Source organism: Magallana gigas, chromosome 1 (genome assembly GCF_963853765.1).
Source record: "Magallana gigas chromosome 1, xbMagGiga1.1, whole genome shotgun sequence".
Classification (NCBI taxonomy): Eukaryota; Metazoa; Mollusca; class Bivalvia; order Ostreida; family Ostreidae; genus Magallana; species Magallana gigas.
The window spans coordinates 41,462,740-41,481,024 of NC_088853.1; the positions used below are offsets into that span (position 1 = coordinate 41,462,740).

General features: G+C 30.9%; 1 protein-coding gene across 1 annotated transcript; it reads left to right on the forward strand.

Annotated features, from left to right (window-relative positions):
• The first annotated feature begins 1,535 nt into the window (after nucleotides 1-1,535).
• LOC105333605 (uncharacterized) lies at nucleotides 1,536-16,534 on the forward strand. Its single transcript, XM_066067352.1, has 10 exons — nucleotides 1,536-1,616; nucleotides 5,025-5,116; nucleotides 5,236-5,487; nucleotides 7,407-7,658; nucleotides 8,235-8,372; nucleotides 8,919-9,056; nucleotides 12,600-12,643; nucleotides 13,233-13,369; nucleotides 13,892-13,935; nucleotides 15,221-16,534. Exons 2-10 carry the CDS (start codon nucleotides 5,050-5,052, stop codon nucleotides 15,520-15,522), a joined length of 1,374 nt encoding a protein of 457 aa, XP_065923424.1. The 5' UTR covers nucleotides 1,536-1,616; nucleotides 5,025-5,049; the 3' UTR covers nucleotides 15,523-16,534.
• Nucleotides 16,535-18,285: the final 1,751 nt, after the last annotated feature.

Here is an 18,285-nt window from a genome sequence, read left to right on the forward strand (position 1 = left end):
ATATAAAATAAATGCTTCTTTAAAAACCATTGCTAGAAATTTCTTTTGAATTCTATCAAAAACTATGTTTCAAACATATTTTTTCCTCCATTGATGCCAGCAGGTTGTGTGCACGGATAAAACTAAGATAAATATTGACACACGTTATAGTGATGTGCATTAAGGCGACCTTACATGTATTAATACGTTATATTTAAAAGAAATGGGCACAGTTTCGTTTCAATGAATCTACCACTCAAACAGATGTAATGTAGTGCACAATTAACGTTGATCAAATTGTTTTTGGGGTTGTTGTGGTGGCTTAAAAACAATCATAGATAGATAGATAGATAGATAGATAGATAGATAGATAGATAGATAGATAGATAGATAGATGGATGGATGGATGGATGGATGGATGGATGGATGGATGGATGGATGGATGGATGGATGGATGGATGGATAGATAGATAGATAGATAGATAGATAGATAGATAGATAGATAGATAGATAGATAGATAGATAGATAGATAGATAGATAGATAGATAGATAGATAGATAGATAGATAGATAGATGGATGGATAGATAGATAGATAGATAGATAGATAGATAGATAGATAGAGCCTTGGTACAGCAACAAATATTTAAATGAATAAAATAGAATGCGCCAGTCCAATTAAATGAATTGTTTATTGTTAGCGCTTGCAGCTTTTTTATAATATTATTCAAATATGTTGTTGATTCAAAGTATTCAATAAAAACTACGCATCATGTATAACTAAATGTGTATTTAAAAAAAAATGCTTGCTTTATTAATCAAAGTACGAAAAAATAAATTTGAGACAAGTATGTTTAAGCAATATGAATAATTTTCAAAAATTACATCTGCTTTCATTTTTCGTAATTTTTTTTTACCGATGCTATTAGTCATACCATTACTTTTAACAATATTTAACTAAAATGTTAAAACTGTGCAGGGTCTTCTTGAAATATTTTATTTGTTTTGATAAATCATACTATTACCTTCTTATATTTAAGGTCGTAAGAGAATTTCTACATTTAGATTATTATAATGGTAAGGTTTTGCTCTGTATAGCTCTAGACAATATCACTAACCTCAGCTACTTGAGTATCTTCTTCAACCTTAATTAAATAACTTAAAAGGTAATCATCAAAACAAAGCACAATTTTACAGAGCGAAATCAATGTACATGTTTACGTGAAGATAGCTCATAGATACTCATCGTAATGATTTACAACTGATTCGTCAAGCTGAAACTTCACTTATTTACAATGGGGGAGGGGGGGGGTATGGTCAACAAATTAACTCACAAATCTAAATCTAAGATACTCTAAGATCTAAATTTCAAGATATCATTTGTTCAGCTAATTATAAAAACTATCATTAAGTGAAGAAAACATTTGAGAATTTTCCTGTATCGTTATAATGAGCCCTTTATTTACAGGAAATTCAAAACAGTCTAAAAATAGCCAAAACCATCGAACCCTCTTAGCAGAAGTGCCATAGAGTACGCATACGCGGCTCAAATTAATTTCCTGGTTGTCAAATAATTTTCTAAGGGTTTCTTTCAGTCTAATCTTAATGATCATTAATACAACACTTCTAATGCAAAAGGTACGTACAATTGTTTTAGCGCACCTCGCAATACTGATGTAACTAAACATGTCATTTTTTCTAGAGTGGGCATTATTTATACAATGTATAATATATTTTTGCCCATTTAAATCTGTTCATGAATATATTTAAAATTATGCATTTAATCCTAACTAATCAATAAGGAAGCAAATGTGTTGATTTCTTCTACATCATTACAGAAATTGTATTACCTTTTCACATCATTATATACAAATCTAGGCTGCATTTTACAAAAGAACTTATGACAAAGTCGTAAATATTTACAGTCTCGTAAAATGATCTTTAGAGAACAAAATTGACATAAAACCATTTGTTTACAAATATTTCAATTCCAATTGTTATATTTTCCAGCCATGAGAATAAATAATTGATTAGTTGGTGATTAATCAGCATTCAGTAATTTGATCGTAACTTGTAAATTCTTTTGTAAAACGCAGCCCAGGGCTGCATTTTACAAAAGAACTTACGACAAAGAGGTAAATATTTACAGTCTTGTAAAATGATCTTTAAAGAAAAAAAAATGATATCAAATAATTTGTTTACTAATATTTGAGTTTCGATAATTCTTTTTTCCAGTTATAAGAAAAAAATTTGAATTAGTTTGTGATTTATTAACATTCATTTATTTGGTCGTAAGTCGTAAGTTCTTTTGTAAAACGCAGGACATATTGTGATTTTTTATAAATGTACGCACAATAATTGTGTGGAGTATAAACAAACAAAAATAAATAAAAAACAGAAACTTCAATGACGAAAAAGGAAATATTTAAGAAATGAAATACTGCAGATTACTTATTTTACGCGAGTACCTCAAGGGACTCAGACACGATTTGAGCTTAAAATGTAGAACTTTATTTTTCAATTTTTAAAATTTAGAATGGTTAATATGGGTATTTGTAACGCTTTGTCAACTATTGGGTTATAAGCAAGGTACAGAGTTTGGAATTCTTTGTTTTGTAAACAAAGACGAGCCTTGTTATTGTTTAAATGTGTGTTTTATTGGTATAATCTTCAATCTAATGATGTTCTCTTTTGTTAATAATATTATTTATAAACACATTAAACAATTAAGTAACCTTGTTTTTCAGAGTCATTTTGTCATAGAAATGGTAATGGCATACTTTATATTATTTGTAAACAAATATAAGACACGAGCTTTGTTTACATTACAATGAATCCTTACCTCTGTATATCTCTAAAACTTGAATTATAACATTCAAAGTTTGGTCAATCAATCAAAATGTGCAAGTATACCATTTTATATATGAAAAATTAATTTTCAAATAAAAAAAATTAATCTTAAATCATGCCCAACTCCCTTTAATTTTGCTATTCCACCTATCTTCATAAAATTCCGTGGAGCATAAAATCGCGAATTGTGAACATATGTCCGACAAAAGCGAGATGTTAAAATTCGAGGGATGTGCTTTTTCTAGCGATTCGACGCGGAATAATTATTCCTTGCGTTTAGTATTGAATCTACAGCAACATGCTTTGCAATAGTGTCATATTGATTTAATACATTTTCAAAGATACAAACGATAAAAACCGAGACATATGTGGGTGTATTTCGTTTAACGCACTTTCCTCTTTGTCCGAAATTGTAGTTCCTGCATAAATGTTAGGTTTACCCATTCTCCGGTTTCAATGTAAAGCGGAAAGAGTTGATACATTGTTCAAGATGACCACTTAGCCAGCTATAAATATAGTTGTGTTGTAAAAAAAAAAAAGGATCATTGACATCCCGTGACTTCTACTTGTCATGATTGTACGTCCCAACATGGCGATTTTAACATGTTGTGGAAGAGTTTGTATCGTCAAATGTTGGGGTCTATTTTTGTGGAGCAATGTGTGTAGCTTTGGTCTACCAACCTCAGATCCACATCTCAAATATTGCAGGAGGAAGGATTCTTTTTCTCAAAAGTGAATTAAGTTTGGGCCATTTCCTAGTCAAACACATGCTTAAGTCTCATATGTTTGAATTTTTTTAGAAAAATGGGCTTGTATGCATAACTTTATTTTAGGTGTGTTAAAGACCCCTTACATCTAACAGGAATTATATTGTCATTACACAAAGAAATTGACCAACGTTGGACAAAATTTTCGATTGATTGTGCCAAATCATAGAACAGACTCACATTCAAATAAATTCCAATTAAGCAAAACAAATGTTAGATATATTTTCTTAAAACAAAAGCAGTTATGTGATATTTGTTATTGCTTAAGCCCATTATATTTATATAATATAGAACACAGTTTCCCATCACTATCAAAATCTTTTTTGATTTGTGTATTATATATCTGGTGAAAAAATAACATTTAACAATCGTACATCGGTTTATCAAATGTATTTAAATGCGCAAAATTGCAACTGCTTGCAGATAAACCATTTTGATAAGCTCAGTAATATTCAAAGACAGTCATTGAAATAACCTACAGATAAATTAAATTATCAGTTGATTTTGCAAGCACTGTAGATTATCAATATTACGCAAGTACTCAATCTATTGATTCAACCACTTAGCATCAAATCGCAATATTAAGTAATAAAGTCGCGAACACCCAATTTCATAGTTTCATTTAGTTTATATCTTTTTGGAAATAAAAGCGGGATTTAAAAATCCGCCAGATGTGCTCCTCGCAATTTAACGCGGACATTAATTGATCGCAATTAACTAGGAAACAGTACGGAGAATTGAGTTGAATATAAAGCGCCCGATTTGAAAGTTTATTTTCTAGTGCAATTTTACGCAAAGAGTGAAATTCAAATTTTTATGATATATAAGTTAACACATCTTTAAGATCGTTTCGGCCTGCGGTGACCTTTAATTAAAATAATACACATCCTCAAAAGTTGTGAACCAAAAAGAATTCACAAAAACAAACGTTGTGAGAAGACTCTTGTGTTCACTGTTATACATGTACAACTTCTTATCAAAAATATAATATTGCATCATGCAGTAGATTGGTTCGAACATAATATTTTGTCTTAGAAGCCATTTAACATTTACTGTTGAAGCTGAGTAGTCCAAGATAATGACAATGCATTTTCACGAAATGAATAACTCTTTATTCGGTAAAGATGTGACATTATATCTAATATAAGAAATTAAATTCATCTAATCCTTCATATTGATATGTCCTGTTCTTGGTATATGGGGTTTTAAATATTATTTATACAATACGATATTGATATACAACGAATGTCTAGATAATTGTTGATGCTGGTTATAACATCCTGTTGTGTTTTTTTCGTTTTGTTTGTTTGTTTGTTTTGTTAGTTTTTTTTTTTTTTGCTTTTTTTTTGGTTGTTTGGTTTTTTTTTTTTTTTTTTTTTTGTTTTTTGGTTTTTTTTTGTGAAACATTTTAGCTCGATTTTTGTTTCAGTGATTTGCACAAGAGAGGGGAGGAAATGGAAAAACGCATATTTTTACCGATGACATTTTGGTTTTCTTTACCATGGATAGCTTATACTTACGGTAACGTACGATGTATTTTCAAGAAAATTGAATTGCATGACATAGCAATTCGTGTATGTGTACACATATACCATATATTACTTAAGTACCCATGTTAAGCTGCCTTTTTAATCTTACAGAAAACATTGCTTTACACAAATTAGCAAAGCAAAAACATCCGTTCTTGCATAAGGATTTTTCATACCTCATTTTTCACGATTTTTCCGCCTCTAATGCTGTGGATGGACTGAAGACAGATTGTTCTGCCTATGGAGGTCAATGCACACTCTCAGCGGTCAATAAACGTGTAGCTCTTTGGTACGTTGACCTTGGGTCCATTCTGAGCATCCATCATATTACCATTTACTATAGAACCGACAACGTTACCTGGGGTAAGTATCAGAGTGTATATCTTTAACAGCTTCGATAATCCTGGCCAGTTTTAGGCACTATAATTTTCTTGTGGAGAAGAAGAGCTCTATATAGAGATATAGGAGAGCATTAAAATTGCAAAGCTAAATTATTGGGTTTTTTTTTATTATCAATTAACAGCTTTTGATTAAAAATATATTTGAAATGTATGAAAGATTGAGAATTTGTTGACTATCAAGAACCCTTTACATGTAGATGACAAAGTTCTCCAGACATAATTGTTAAAACAAACACGCGATTATATTATTATTACTATTATTATCATGATTATTAAAATTATTTTAAATTTGTCTCTTAAACGTTGATACAATATAAAATTAACACTTAAACTGTGGCAGTATTTCAGGGGAAGTACATGTATAAAGGAAATGCAAAATATTCATCAGATTTTGAGAAGCTTTGTAAGATTATACTTAACAATGGAATTCACTATTCGATTCGTTTTCTTGAGATTTATATGTATTTAGAAAAACATATACCAAGAAAGTATCTAACCAATAAAAGATAAAAGTTTAAATGATTTCCTTTTGCAGAGAATGTGTAAAATACTTTAAAAATTGATAATATTGCAAGTAAAGTATATTTATTAGAATTAAGATATATTTATTTATTTATTTATTTATTTACATAAAATTGATTTCAAGAGGATGTAATTTTAATATATTAAGTATGCATGGAAAAAAATGTTGACCAGTCTTTAATTCAATTTTAATTTTATCCTCTTTGCCCTTGTTACCAGCAGACAATCTAACCAATTTATAGCCCTATCTAATTAATGTGTTGATAAGAAAAAACAGAATCCATCGCACCACGATAAAATGATTTGAAAATTAAGAAAGGACAACTAAAAATCAAGCAAAAACAACATGATACCCCTCTTTACAGTAAATGACAATATTAAAAGGGTGAAATAGTCGTGGCTCTTCTGGGGGGATTCGATCTCTTAATGAAGAATATTTCCGTATTAAGATCTAAGAAGATGCTCAAATTGTCAAGCTAGAATATATAAGATTTTTCTTCTCTAAATAAAAGTGCATAGTTTAGAATACCATTCGTAAAAATATGAGGTAATCAGGCTCCGTAAGTCGTGTTTAACAAAAAAAAAATTAAAAAAAAAAAATAACGGCTAACGACCATATTAATGAATGCTAATAAATCATCAACAAATCAATCATTTATTCCAACGATTATGGGAATTGAAATATTTGTAAACAAATGGTCTATATTTTCCCCGAAGGTACATGTAGTACGGTACGACTAAATACTTCAATTGTATTCGAATTGCCCTTTGTCAATTACTTTTCGTTCTTGTAATTATTAACCCTGTATTGGTTAGTGACAGGGATTGGTAACATTATTTTACATTTTGTTCTTGTATTCATGAATATCTTATGATTGTATGTTGCCGTATCTGTATTCATTTTTATCTTCTTCTTTTTTTAACAATGTATTTTTCAATATTTAAGTCTATACTTAAGAAGAAGGTATATAATTAAGGGAAAGTTTTGCTTTGTAAATTGTTCAGTTTCATGAAAGTATTTGTCAAAATTTTGCGCACAGAACATCGTATGAATATAAACTAACAGTTTGCAAAGGAAAAACAACGTACAAAACATCTTATTTTTTTTTTTTATTATTTCTTTTTCATTGAAACAGACATGCAAAACAAACATTCAATCACACACACGCACACATGTAAACACTGAAATTTATTATTTTGTGGTTACTTGCTTACATGGGAAAAAAATAAGTATAGAAAAAAAAATATGCATGATACAGTGTAATAAAAATAAATCAGATATCAGCAACAAAGATATCTTTCCAACTATCCCATAAGTTTTCAAAATATTTTACCAGTTCGTCATCTTATTTGTTCAAGGTCCTAGCAATGGTTTTGTCCATAGATTCCTTGGGTTCTCTGTGTACATATCGAACACCACAGAAGGAAAAGATTTTGTATTATGTTTCAAAGACACGACGTTTAATGACACGACTATACCGGCAGTGTTAACTTTAAATTGTACCACCCAGGGAAGGTACGTCGCCTACTACAACAACAGGACAGCTACCAATTTGCCATCCTTCTACTCAGAATATGCGTTCAGCGAACTGTGTGAATTTGAAGTATATGGTAAGTGGCTTCAGGTTAAGAGAGAGGGAGAGAGAGAGAGAGAGAGAGAGAGAGAGAGAGAGAGAGAGAGAGAGACAGACAGACAGACAGACAGACAGACAGACAGACAGACAGACAGACAGACAGAAAAAATAGAGAGAGAAAAGGAGAGACAGACAAACAGACAGAAGGACGGACGGACAGAAAGACACCCAACATAAAGAGATACCCTTAAAGAGTGAAATAAACACTAACGTGTGTTTGGAAAAGTTTAAATAGGAAAAGCATAATGAAAATGACTATAGTGCTTTACTTACCTATAAAATAAGATTTTTTCCGTAAAACTCCAAGATGTGATGATCTGTATACATAGATAAAATTATATATATATATATTTAAAACTTAAATAAATGAAAACACAAAGATCGAGTAAAACATAAGCGCTTTCATTTTCTTCAGATGTTTTGTGAAAAATTTGGCATAAGGGCCCTTTTCTCATGGGCGCAATCATATATATATATATATATATATATATATATATATATATATATATATATATATATATATATATATATATATATATTGGGATTTTTTCAGGCTGTTCCAATCCCGGATACTACAGCGAGAACTGTTCCATGCCGTGTCCACCCCACTGTGTAAACAGTCGGTGTCACTTAGAGACCGGTCATTGCTTTGAATGTGAAGATGGGTATCAGGGTCCTAAATGTGAACAACGTATGTATTGCACATTGACTTCATCATTTGGAATTTGTTGCCTCTTAAATATTGAAAATATGGATTGTGTTTTGTAAATTATCTTTATCCTTATCTTTACACTTAGAAATAAATCATTTATTTTATACTGTCTATCTTAAAAAAAAAACATACACTGTGAAAGCTATATTAAGGGATAAAGAGGATACCACAATACCTTAACAAATTATCAAAAATTTAATTATCAGAAACATATGATTGATTTCATTCATCATTTGAGCTTCAACATAATAATTAATCGTTTAAAAAAAATATAGAAAAACACGACGCCGTTTAAAAATGTATGTATTTACATGCAATTTACCGGATGAAAATTGAAATGAAAGAAGCTTATATATATCATTGGGTGCTGTGGTATTTTATTCATTCTTACTGTTCTATTTATGTTATATATAAACAACATTATTTCTCTGTTATTCCCATAATTTTCTTATACTGAAGGCCCTGCATTACATTACATTAATTTAAAAATTACATTACATTACATTACAATTAACTGCATTACAGTTTGTCAAAACAACACATTTGGAGGCAGTTGTTCTGAGAACTGTGGCCATTGTCTTAGTGGACTCCAGTGCCACCACGTTACTGGTTCTTGTTACCTTGGATGTGCACCAGGATACTATGGAAGTCAATGTAAAACGGGTAAAGTCGATGAAAAATACTCTTTTACTTTATTAACGTTAATAGTGCTCGATTTTAAAGACTTTTTAAAACTGTTTTGGTCTCCTTTGGAACAGCTCTTAAAATTTAGGAAAATACCTTAATTCAAAAGATAAAATGTGGGGGTTTTTTTTCTTTACTAAATAATACTTTCTAGCTTAGCAAATTACAACATTAACATTTAGAAGATCTGATGGTTGATTTGTTGAACATCTAGCTTCCTTGAACACATAAGCTTATTAGTGAAACAAACAATTCCTACATTCACGATAATGATAGAGTTGTAAAGAATGGACATTTAAGAGGATCTTTATTTTGATTAAAAAGAAAATTATAAACCCAACTCTTAACTTAATACATATTTTAAAATTTCCTGAAAGTATTAAGATGTTGGACATCAAATCAGTTTCATTGAAAGATAAAACAAAAAATGTTTAAATTCAAGAGACACAGTAAAAAAAAAAAACTTGTGTTCAGTATTTATTTATCCGTTTTAAATGTTTACCAAGTTTCAGTATGGTATTTCTACATGTAATAGTACACTTTAATTCCAGAGCGTAAGTCGTCGTGTTATAAGCGAGATAAAAAGTTCATAACTCTATGTAATGTAAACAAATCTCAGGTCATGGTTTTACTTACATTTTGCAATTGAAAACCCAAGACATAGACGTTATGAATGTGAAAAACGCTTAAAACTGTTTCTTTTTGTTTAAAACGTAAAAGCGGAAAGAAAAATCAGCTTGAAAAAAATAGTTGACGTATCAGTTGATCGAAAGTAAATCAAACCATGGCATACGCTTTGTTTACATAACAGAACACAAACGTGAGCTCTGAGTCTTGCTTATTACCCTTCCATTGACACTCAAATTTCGGTTGATCATTAAAATTGCAATAATAAAAAATTGTAAACAATACAAACAGAAAAAGAAAGAAATTTAACCAAAATTGTGACCTTACCCCTTTTAGAAATAGAATTGCTCTGTTTATATCTGTGGGTAGATAAAAACGGGTTAGTCGCTTAAGAGTCCACTGACTATCTTTCCGTTTTTAACAAATTGTATAATCTAATAATGTAAGTCCAATCAAATCAATGTAAATTAGATTGAAAGATGTGATACATATGTACTTTGAATCTCTAAGTAATTCAGGTGTAATTTCCTAAAAGAAAAAAAAACAAACAAAGGAATAGAGAAAGTTATTTAGTAAGCAAGCGAAGTAAGATAGATAAGATGTTAATTCATTTCAAAGTTGATGCATCTTATATTACTATACTTTCATGTTAAATACTGAAATCTGATTGGTTTAGACGCAGTTGATAATCCGTTCTATTACCCTCAGCGTTAGCAACACACTTAGCAACGGGTAACACAACGAATTGTTACTTGCGCGTAATTTTTTGCGCGTACGGTTAACCAAAGAATTCACGTCATTCCTATATAAAAGCAGTAAAGTTTTGTTTAAAATTATGACATTCAGTATAATAAAATAAATAGTGCCTGTTTGGGAGGGTAAGGAGATAAAATTGACACCCCTCACATATACCATTGTCAACCGCCGCTTCGCCTCGGTTGACAATGGTTTTCTCGGTGTGTCGATTTTAACTCTTACCCTCCCAAACAGGCATTATATATATATATATATATATATATATAGTGTTACCTTTGTGTAGTCAGTACAAGAGATAAATGCAAAAAAAGCTAACGAAGAAGTGTCATTAGTTAATTGTAAAGAGGGTACGATGGTCATGATAATGTATAGATTTTTTTTTGTTTCCCTTTGGAAAAAAAGGTTATCAAAAAAGATACAGGGTTTTTTTCTCTTACCTTATAAAAGTTTATAGCCAAACAAATCATACAGTGTATCTTAATATTTCTAAAAGTAATATCATTTTACATTGAACTCTATTTCAAACTTTTTCCTCTATCGAAATTTTCTTTTTAAAAATGATAACACTATTAAAGTGAAATACATGTACATAAGTGTTTTGATTATAAAGTATGTTTAAAATGGTCACTTCCTTGTTTTGTTAATATCTACTAAATGACATCATATCGTTAGTTTTGATAAAGACAGAAATCATTAACTTTTCCGACTTATAAAACCTTTATAAAAAACAATAATACACTAAATACCATACAAGTCAAAATCTAATAATATATGTAATGCCAAAACTTAACGTTCACTGAAATAAAAATAAACTGTTATAATTTTTTAAAGAAATAATTGATATTTACAAGTATAAATAATCTTCTAAAAACATCTTACAGTCTAAACATTAAAAACAAAAACATGAATCAACGTTCGTTGTGATTGTTTGCACTAAACCTATAGAATAACGAGGGTATTCAATCCTTTGTGAACTTTTTCATGAAGTCACAATGATAATCGGTACGCGCTTATCGTTTGACGGTTTGTTGGTAGCATGTAAAACACAGGTAGTTTAAACTTTTTGAACAATTTTCCTTTATTTAAACGTAAATGTGTTATTAACAGCTATGTTAAAAAGTTCACCGGGATATGAACTTGGTTGGTACGGGATGAAATCTTCTGAGAAGCCCCTCAGATTTCACAGGATTTGATCACTTAACCAACAAAGGGTTGGTACGGGATGAAATCTTCTGAGAAGCCCTTCAGATTTAACAGGATTTGATCACTTAACCAACAAAGTTCATTTATCGGTGAATTTTTTAACTTGCTGTTTATTTCTTAATTGAATTGTATATCATAGAATGTTAAATAATAGAATGCAAGTTACGTAAAATATCATTATTAATCGTTTCACTTCCTGAACCACATCTATACATACTTAGTGAAGCACCAGCTTAATTATGTCCTCAAATTGCTGAGGACCTTTAATATTCATTAGGCTTATTTTACATAAAAATGGCATATACATATGCATAGTAAAAATGATAAGTCTATACCTTCTTATTAAAACACGGTGACAGCGCGCACGCTTAAAAACATGCTTACGACGAATTATTTTCCATTCCGCAAGTCATTAATTACACTAAAAGGTACATGTACATTTGGTATAACGAATCCATTTTCAAAGACCTTGGTACTTTGCTAAAGAAGTGTTTTAGCTAATGTTTTTTTTTTGAGTTGCGAAAACCAGTAGTGTAACAGAGAGTAATATCTCACTATAATTGAACTCGGCTTTAAATGAAAGGTAATCAATTGTGGTTATAAAGTCGATGATATAGGCTACCACTGTCTTTTTTTTTAATTTTTGGACCTTTACTATAGGTAATAATTTAAAGTGATACCCAAAACTATAAATGAAACCACAATATATAACAAGGTAAACCTCTGCTATTCAGTCAGTAAAATTATGACTAAAAAGTTACTTAAATATGACCGAAAAGTCAGTTAAAGGTGACTGAATTATGCCTTTCAGTCGCATTTCCAAAAGTTTTGGTTAACATTTACACATGTAGTTGCCTGTGTAATAGAACTCTATTATGCGTATTATAAAAGAGGGTTCATATACATGAATATTTAATCAACTGTGTTTTCATTCAGCATGCCCAAGTGGGAACAACAGATCCAATGGCAACTGTATACAGGTATACCAACGCATGAATCAAAGATAATTGTGAAGAAAATCAACTAATGTTGTTGTTTTTTTTTCTTCTTTAATTGCATTATTGTTTTGGTGTGGAATTAGGGCGGGGGTTTTGTGCCGTAAATATATTTTATTCTAAATGTAATATTAAAAATATAATTTTTAATGCTGATTTTTATGGTTAATTATCAAGAAGAGTATGTAACCAGTGCCCAAAAATATCTAACTATATACCGTGTTGTTTATTTATGTTGGTTATTTCGTGTCATTAGATTTGTGATTGCATCAAGTTTTTTTTTTATAAATTAACAACAAAACATTTTCTAAATCTGGTCAAAGAAAAGATAAAATATTATGTAAAACCTAACAATATTTGATTTATTGAGTAAATTGGGAAAAAAAATCTCGTTTTCTTTTTTTCTGTTCTTTTCTATGTTGTGGCTTTGAATTTGTTTTTAGATTTCATATTTCTATATTAACTCTCTCTCTCTCTCTCTCTCTCTCTCTCTCTCTCTCTCTCTCTCTGCCTTATGTTATTCATTTGTTAGAGCACATCACTCATCATTCTCCCTTCATTTTCACTCATTTAGGAGGATTCATCTGAGGAAAATGAGGAAATTGGGAGCAATAATCAAACTGGAAATATGATTATCTATGTTGCTATTGGTGGATCGGTAGGAGTCGTGACTGTTGTAATTACAGTGACTGTCATTGTATACAAACTAAGGTAGTAGTGTTAGTTAACTGAAAGTGCACATGTAAAAACGTATTGAATTGTATATCAATGCAAGTATCATTCCAATGAAAACTTTTTTGGTCATTGTAAGGCAGTGTTTTGAATTTCTATTACCAATTCTTTCTTTCTTTCTTGAAGTTGTCAAGGGTTCCTGATCCGCCTTTACTTAAAAACATCTTTCCAAGTCAAGGGTTGTCTGTATCGGAGTGGATTGAAAACCCTTGACTTGAAAAGACCTGTTTGAGTAGCGAAGCGGATCAGAAACCCTTGACTTGGGAAGATGTACATTACCATTACATTTTTTTTAGATATAGTAATCTATACTAAAAATTGTTTGTATCTATTTCAAATTTATTGCTTTTGGATGGGCATTTAAAAATAATTGGTTTTTTTTATATCAATTCATCATTATTACTTGATTTTATATTTTTTATTTTGTCAAGAAAATGAGTTGTGATCAAGCAATCATTAACTCTGATTTAACACTCTCTTTCATAACAAATAATAACAAAGACGAAGTGGCAAGAAGGATCATCTGTCGAACACACAGGCATCAGGTGAGTAGACAGCAGTTTTTACAAACACTTCAAGTTGGTGATAAAACATACTAAAGATTCCTTATATTTCACTTAATTCCTCTTTTCGGCCGTTTTGCATCAAATCGCGAAAATCTAAAATTCGCGAGACCTGATTTTTTTTATATTAGTTTCGTTAAGTTATCAATTGTCAGAAAAATAGAAGCGATATTTTAAAACCCGCGAGATATGTGCTCTTCGCAATTTTACGCGATTTTACGCAGACAACAATCATTTGCGTTTAATTAAGAATTTAAAGTAGTTAAAGTTAAATATAATTTTGAATTCAGCATGAAAACGTACTAATATAAGTAATATATTACTATCATAACTTATCTTTCTCATCAATATTCTAATAACAAAACATACCGGAATTTTCAGTCATTAATATGCCCAAAAAATGATAAAACTTTTAAAAATTATACGTGTGATCTAGAATAGAGAAATAGTCCATTGAAAGCAAACTTAATATTATCATGGTAATTTATGGAATGTATTGATCTCCATCGAGCTTTGTATAATGATATAGAAAAATACCTCCCAAAAAACACACAATTAAAATTAATTTACACATGATCTTTACTATTATTATTATTATTATCATTTTTTCCCTCAATGAAACTCTTAATAGTTTAAAGTTTAAAAAAAAAATGACAATAACAAACTGAAAACCAACTCAAAAATCCATTTATCGAAATACAAACTCAAAGAAGAGCAACACGGACCTCTAAAGTGATATAGGGGGGATCAGGTGCCAAGGAGGAGTGAGCATCCCCTGCCGATCCTCAAACCTAGAAATCCGAAATAGATGGGTATTTTGTTAACCATTCAACCTCCTAAAATGAATTTTATTAGAATAAAGCGTAGATATAAATCAACGGTGTGTTCATTTAAGGTGGAATAACACATCATCACAAAATGGCTCATTTCGGATCGAAACGACATTTCGTTTTTTTAAAATAGGATTTTATCGACGACAATATATACGTAACTTACTCAATATCCTTGTGGATAAAGTATCGGGCTTATGATCCGTGTTTTCCGAGTTCGAATCCAACAGGGGCTTTTGTTGTTACTTACTGAATTAATTTTTTTTTAAAGATATTCCTTTATTATCCCAAAACTACAAATTGTTTGCTTATTTGACATATGCATAGTTTATTAATCATTACATTTTTCATAATCAAATGATTTACTGTTACATGTATTTTGAGTGACTTTTCCCAAGTGTGTTATTGCACTTTAAACAAAGCATATGTGTTTTCAGAAAAACAACCGAACAACGAGGACGTTTCCCTTCAATACGACGATAACATTCAGGACTCCAAGTGTCATGGAGAGTCATCTTTCCAAATGTCGGAATATTACTGCGAACTGCCGGAAACAGGATACAATGATACTGCAGCTGAAAATATCTATGTAGAGAACGTTTCCTCTCAGTACGACGATAACATTCAAAGCCCTAAGGGTCATGGAGAGTCATCTTCACAGAAGTCGGAATATTACTGCGAACTGGTGGAAACTGAATACAATGGAACTGTAACTGAAAGAGCCTATGAAAAGATCTGATTCGATTATGTCAATGAACTGTTTACTTATTCGTAACGGTTTCATTTTACCGAGTAAATCAAATGTTAAAATGACCTCCTAGGTCACGTTCAGGTGAATATGCCAGGCTTTTTTCTTCTAGATAGTTGGCTATGAGCCAATCAGAGAACTAGGGATGAATCATTTATGTTATAAGTTAATTATTTCGCATAATGTTATTTTTGTAGAACCCTTTACTAAATTCAATCATGGCAAACACGGCGCTGATTTGAAATCTGATATAATTCGTCATTATGATAATTTCGTATACTCCCCATGGAGGGCGTTACCTGTGTAGCTTTTCTGATACATGTATACCTTCTCCTAAAATATTTTATCTCATGCATTTTATATATACTCTGTACTAAACTTTGTTTCCGATATATATGTCCATGTTGAACATTAAATCAATGTATATCGTCTTCTAGATTCATTAGAAACCTATACAATTTGCTCCCAAAGAAATGTTGACTCGAGTACAACAAAAGACGATTAAACTGCCCTCAAAATAGAAAGTATTGTCTTTGATGCAAAGAAAATCCTCTTTTCTTTATATTTTTTACAATATGACAAAATTTAATACATTTTAAAGATAAATATCATACATTGTGGAAAATCATACGAAGAGTAATTTATGTCCATTTTCACCGATTATATTTATTTGTCAAGTACTTTCTAAATTTATGTGAATAAAATCTATCGAAACTTTTTAATGTGTTTTTCCTCCCATCCTGTGTGTTTTGAAGCGACCCAGCAGCAATTGAGTTTCCTAAGCAAATAATGTTGCAGTCGATCGACCGGACTTCTCAGTATTATTAACTACGCAGTAACACTAAATACTAAAACCAATCTTAACTTTGTTGTGTTTATTTAAAAATTGGATTGCTATCAAAACCGATTTAAAACATATTGAGAATGTCCTCAGGCTACTCTCTCTCTCTCTCTCTCTCTCTCTCTCTCTCTCTCTCTCACACACACACACACACACACACACACACACACACACATACTGATTACATTTACTAATTTAACGAGCGAAGAAGGTAAGGATTAGATTTTTGTCTTCTTGCCAAAGTTAACTAAACTGCCAAACAAAACTGAGATATATTTTAAGAAAAATACAGAAATATTATTGGCATCCCCTTTTGAGCGGTGTCCTCCAAAAACCCCTTTGTAAAAGACTGTTCATGTTTACAATGTCAAAAAAATGCTACAATATCAAATTTCGACCATAAGCATCAAGACAATTTCCTTTTTCCGGCTATTTGTTACTCAGTATTTATGAAACCATTCCTCATTATGATAACACCTAAATGCCCGTGATGACCAACGACTTCAAGTGTATAGGACTTATTCCAGTAAAGAGGGCGGAAGAGGCGATGAAGCATACGATGTAAATGAAGTGACACTTCAAAACACCCTCGTAAATTAATACTTAGATAAAGTAATTTAGATATTTCATGCGCGGATCTAGAGGAGGGAAATGAAAAGTGTTAAATTTACATGGTAAAATTATCGCAAATATGCCTCGGACCCCTCCCCCCCCCCTCCCCCCCCCCCCCCATCGAATTAGGAATTTTATGATTTTGGGGATATTTTTTTCCTAGGTATGATTTTTTTTTTACCTGAGGTATACTACCCCCCCCCCCCCCCCGCATCACCGGATTAGGAATTTAATAATTTGGGGAATTAGTTTTTTTTAAGTGTACCCCCTCCTCCGACTTTCAATTTGGACTCCTATGGATAAAAAAAAAATCTGGATCCGCGCATGTATTTGCAAAACAAAGACAAAGGGATCTGGGTGAACAATTTCCTTTTTATTGAAAAATACAGCATTATTGTAAATGATAGCATTTATGTAAATTGTGATATGTTATTTTTATGCCAGGGTCAAAAATAATAGTATTGTCATAATATAAATGTAATCCTAATTTTTGAGTATTTTTGAGTATTTAGCTGATCTTCTTTTTTTTCTACATTAGCCAACCAGAGTGCGGCGTTTAGTCGCGCGATGTTTTGACTACGTCATTTTAACTGTCAGCTGTCAACAAGTTTGTAAATACCGCAATCAACCCACCCTCCTTCCCCTTCATTACATTTGTAGTTGGGGATTTATTTTGCAATGTATTACACATGTATGTTGCTGTTGATGTGTGAAATGTTGTTTTGTTCAACAATATTTTTGTTGTATGTTTGGTACATGTTGATATTGTATTCATCTTTGTTTAATATGGGGGGGGTCATTTGCACACGTTTTATAACTTACATTCAATGTCTGGCTATTGATATTATGACTGTTTGAAGACCTCCCCTTATTGCCTAATTTTTCTTATCAGCAAAAATAAATGGCAGTATATACACACAACCATGTTTTATATTTTTCTATCAATCCTAACCAGATCAACAATATTACATAAAAATCAATATTATTGCGATTGTGTAACTCTTTTTTTTTCATTTATCAGAAAATAATTGCTTTTAATTAATATTTATTTCAGAAATTTATAACTAAATCCTAATGAATCCATTTTTCATATAGGTGAGAGTGAGAAAAAGAATGAGAGAGAGAGAGAGAGAGAGAGAGAGAGAGAGAGATTCATATCAACCCTCAATTAATGTACATAAACTTATATGCATTTAAAAATAAATGCATTATTGAAGTTATTGAAAATTTGATACAAATTCATGTAGTAATAATTATACCATGCTAAAAAAAACGTATTATTGATGACAGAAGCTACGTAC